Source organism: Psittacula echo (assembly GCF_963264785.1).
Source record: "Psittacula echo genome assembly, chromosome: 5".
NCBI lineage: Eukaryota > Metazoa > Chordata > Aves > Psittaciformes > Psittacidae > Psittacula > Psittacula echo.
Window position 1 is genome coordinate 78,609,870 of NC_137739.1, and position 3,710 is coordinate 78,613,579.

General features: G+C 60.2%; 1 protein-coding gene across 1 annotated transcript; it reads right to left on the minus strand.

Moving 5' to 3' along the window:
* Nucleotides 1–416: 416 nt before the first annotated feature.
* Nucleotides 417–3,043, minus strand: BMP4 (bone morphogenetic protein 4; the record flags this gene model as incomplete). The annotated part of the gene is made up of 3 exons (XM_080618898.1): nucleotides 417–1,258; nucleotides 2,226–2,602; nucleotides 3,015–3,043. 3 exons carry the CDS (start codon nucleotides 3,041–3,043, stop codon nucleotides 417–419), a joined length of 1,248 nt encoding a protein of 415 aa, XP_080475024.1.
* Between the last annotated feature and the right edge of the window lie 667 nt (nucleotides 3,044–3,710).

Below are 3,710 nucleotides of genomic sequence, written 5' to 3' on the forward strand. Positions count from 1 at the left end.
CCAGCACAGGGGGATCCGCGGTACCTCGGCAAGAAATAGAAAGACTGAAATTTGCAAAGCCTTTAAGGGGAAAAGGGATGAGGGGAGAGCACGGGGGAAGGAAAGGGTGAAGAAGATGAGAAGATGTTGTTCCCTGCTGCACTCCCAGCCAGCACAGCCTCAGCAGCACCCTGAGGTGAGACACCAAATGCGTTTACCTTTAAAATAATGACTCATTTTATTTTTTCTTTTAATATGTAGTTATAAATATATTTTGTCAAAATATATGATCATTATTGTCAAAAACATTTGCACATAAAGTCATAAATAAGGTCAAGGTGAACATTTAGTTTAGAGAAGAGTCCAGCTATAGCAAGCAGTTCTGGGATCGGATGGGAGGGAAAGAGAAGGGAAGGAGAGGGCGGCAGGGAAGGGGGTCAGCGGCACCCGCACCCCTCCACCACCATTTCCTGGTAGTTTTTCAGGACCACCTTGTCATACTCATCCAGGTAGAGCATGGAGATGGCGCTCAGCTCCGTGGGCACGCAGCAGGCCTTGGGGATGCTGGAGTTCACAGAGTTCACCAGCGTCTGCACGATGGCATGGTTCGTGGAGTTAAGGTGGTCGGCCAGAGGGAAGGGGCAGTCCCCGTGGCAGTAAAACGCCTGGTACCCCGGAGGTGCCACGATCCAGTCGTTCCAGCCCACGTCGCTGAAATCCACATAGAGGGCATGGCGGCGGCAGTTTTTTTTGTTCTTGCGGGAACGCTGGTGCTTGGGGCTCCGGCGGGCTCTGCGGGTCAGTGCGTGGCCTCGCCCGTCGTGCCCAAAAGTGACCAGGAGCGGCCGGAGCTGAGCCCAATCCCCGTGCCCTTGAGGTAAAGATCGGCTAATCCTGACGTGTTTGCCCTGATGAGTCTGTGCATGGTGGAGGTGCGTCACCTCGATCACCAGTCCGTGGTTCGGTTGCTTATCCTTGGTCCACCGGATCACAGCCGGGCTCACATCAAAGGTCTCCCAGCGCGTCACATTGTGGTGCACCAGACGCGTGTCCAACAGGCGCGTAATGGCCTGAGCGCGCTCCGACAGCGGCTTCATCACTTCGTAAATGTTTATCCGGTGAAAGCCCCTCTCCCACTCCGCGCTCGGCTCCTCCACCTGCTCCCGATACAGCCGCAGCTCCGCCGACGAGATCACTTCGTTTTCCGGCACACTGCTGAGGTTGAAGACGAACCGAATCCGGGGCGCCTCGCTGGGACCCGGCACGGTCTCCAGGTGCTCTGGAGGGGAGCAGGGCGGGAGGGAAGCGGTACAAAAACCAAATGAGCACATAAGCCTCGGGGCATTCAGCCACAGCCTCCGGCGCAACCACAGCTCGCACCCTCGCTTCACCTGCCTGGCAGCCACCGGCACCTCTCTGCTCCCCAGAGCATCCCTCCCGGCCAGATCCGGAGCAGATCCCGCCCCAGCACCGCTCGCTCACCCCCCGCATGCCTGCGCCTGCACCGGGTCACCCCTTTCAGTCTCACTTCCCCTTTCGGGGAGGCTTTTCCCCTTTTCTTCTCCCCCCAGTCTCCCTAAAATCACCTCCCCGGCAAGGTGCAGTGCCACGGAGCACAGAGGTGCCTTGTTACGGGGAGCAGGGGGAGAAGGAGAAGCAAATTCCAGGGCAGTAATGATGCGGCTGGATTAATAATTCAGATTTACTTTGGAAAAGAAACATCCGCAAGGAAACATTTGGATCAGATTACAAGGGCCTATTGAATAAACCTTATAAACACACAGCTGTAAGCATTAAATTCGAGTAGGGTTTTTTTTTTTATTTTTTTTTTTTTTTCCCCTCCTTAAGAGCAAACCCAGGCAGCAACCTCTTTGATAGTTCAAAAGAAACACACCAGGGGTGAGATCCCGCCCTCTCTTTACTCCCGCATCCGATCCAGAGCCATTAAATCCACGCGAGCCCAGGGAGTGACCCCGCGGCAGAAGCACCGCAGGAAACTCGCTGTTGTCAACAGAAGCGAAAGCACCTCAAAATATGGTCAAGCTCGGGTTAAGCACAGGATGCTGGAAAACACAGGAGCAGCGCGCTCGTCACCCGCACACGGCAGGCGGGGGAGGGGGAACGGTTTTCCTCCCGTAAATTTAGAGCTGGGGTCGTCCTGCTGCTAAAAGCATTTGTGAACTGCCAAACGCAAGGAAATCCCGATCGCTACAGGGGCTGGGAATTTACCTCCTCCCATCACTGACCTTCATGGTGGAAACTCCTCACGGTGTTTGCCCGGCTGGTCGATCGCTCAGGGTACTGCAGGCTAATTTCCTGGAGACTTTCCTCCTCTTCTCCAGACTGGAGTCGATAGAGATCCAGCATGTAACTAGGAATGACGGCTGACTTGCTGGGCTGAGGCCGCCTTCGCAGCCCAAACATCTGCAGCAGAGTTGTTTCGAAACCCCGCAAGAGTTCATGGCTTTGGGCAGAGCGGCGTCCGGATCCGGCTTGTCCCTGAAGTTCTGCGACTTTCTTCCTGCCGGTCTCCGGTATCAGGCTAGCATGGTTCGTACCTCCTAGCAGGACTTGGCATAGTAGGATGACCATCAGCATTCGGTTACCAGGAATCATGGTGTCTCTGGGGGGTAAAAAACGCAACAACAAACAACAAGTAAAGTCAGGATGAGAAGCAACCCCCCTTCCTCCTCCTCCTCTTCCGAAAAACTTAAGGGGCAAAACGACACTAGAAGCAGCCCCGGAGCAGCCGCGCGCCGTCCGGAGCCCCCGAGGGCCGGCGAGTCTCCGGCGCATCCCTATCCCGACCCCGCCGGGTCCGGACGAAGCTGCGGCAGGGCTCCGGATCCCGGCGGGGAAGGGGCGCCCGGCTCAGCACGCAGAGCAGCCACAGGTTCGCGTCCCGCCGCCGGACCCCTGCAGCAGGGACCGCGACTAAACAAAATAAAGTTTTAAAAATCCCTCAAATAAAGAACCGCTCTGAAAACCAACAGCGAAGAGCGGAGCCGAGGAAGAAGAGGGCTGTACTCACTGACAGCAAGCAAGGCATATCAGCACAGTCCATGATTCTGGAGAGCCAGCCCGGACCCAGCGCGCCGAAAGCCTCGGGGCAGCGGCTGCCGAGCGCCTCCCGCGATCGCCGCCCGGGCGCAGTGCGGCCGCCGCCGCCGCCGGCCCCGGTTTTCTGCCGGCCCCGCAGTCACGTGGAGCCCCGCTCCCCGCCGCCCGGCCCGGCCCGGCCCAGCCCGCCCCTGCCCCCGCCCGGCCCGGCCCCGCGGGGGACGGCCCTGCCCGCCCCGCCGCCCGCGCCAGGCTCCGGGCCCTCGGCGCCCGCCGCCCCGGGTAGGGGAGAGGCGGGGAGGACCGAGGGCGGCCGGCAGGGGAGGGGGCTGCTCCCGAGGTCGGGACCCGCCGGTGCTGGGGCTGAGCTGCGGCGGGCGTGGGACCCGGCAGCGCGGTCCCCGGGGGTAGGGAGGGGGAAGAGAGACCTCCGCTCCGCTCAGGTGCATCCCCGGGGGACCGGCGCAGCCCGCGGCCCCTCCTGCCCCTCGGTCTCTCCGCAGGACCGGGAGCACCGTCGGTGTGGGAGCCCCGGGCAATTCGCGGGAGCAGCACCGCGGTCCTGTGGGACCCGCGGAGGAGCCGGGTCGGGAGGGGAAACTCGGGCAAGAGAAACTCGGGCAGCGCCTCTCCCCCGAGGACAAAGGGGGGAGCGCCTGGGAATGAGAAGC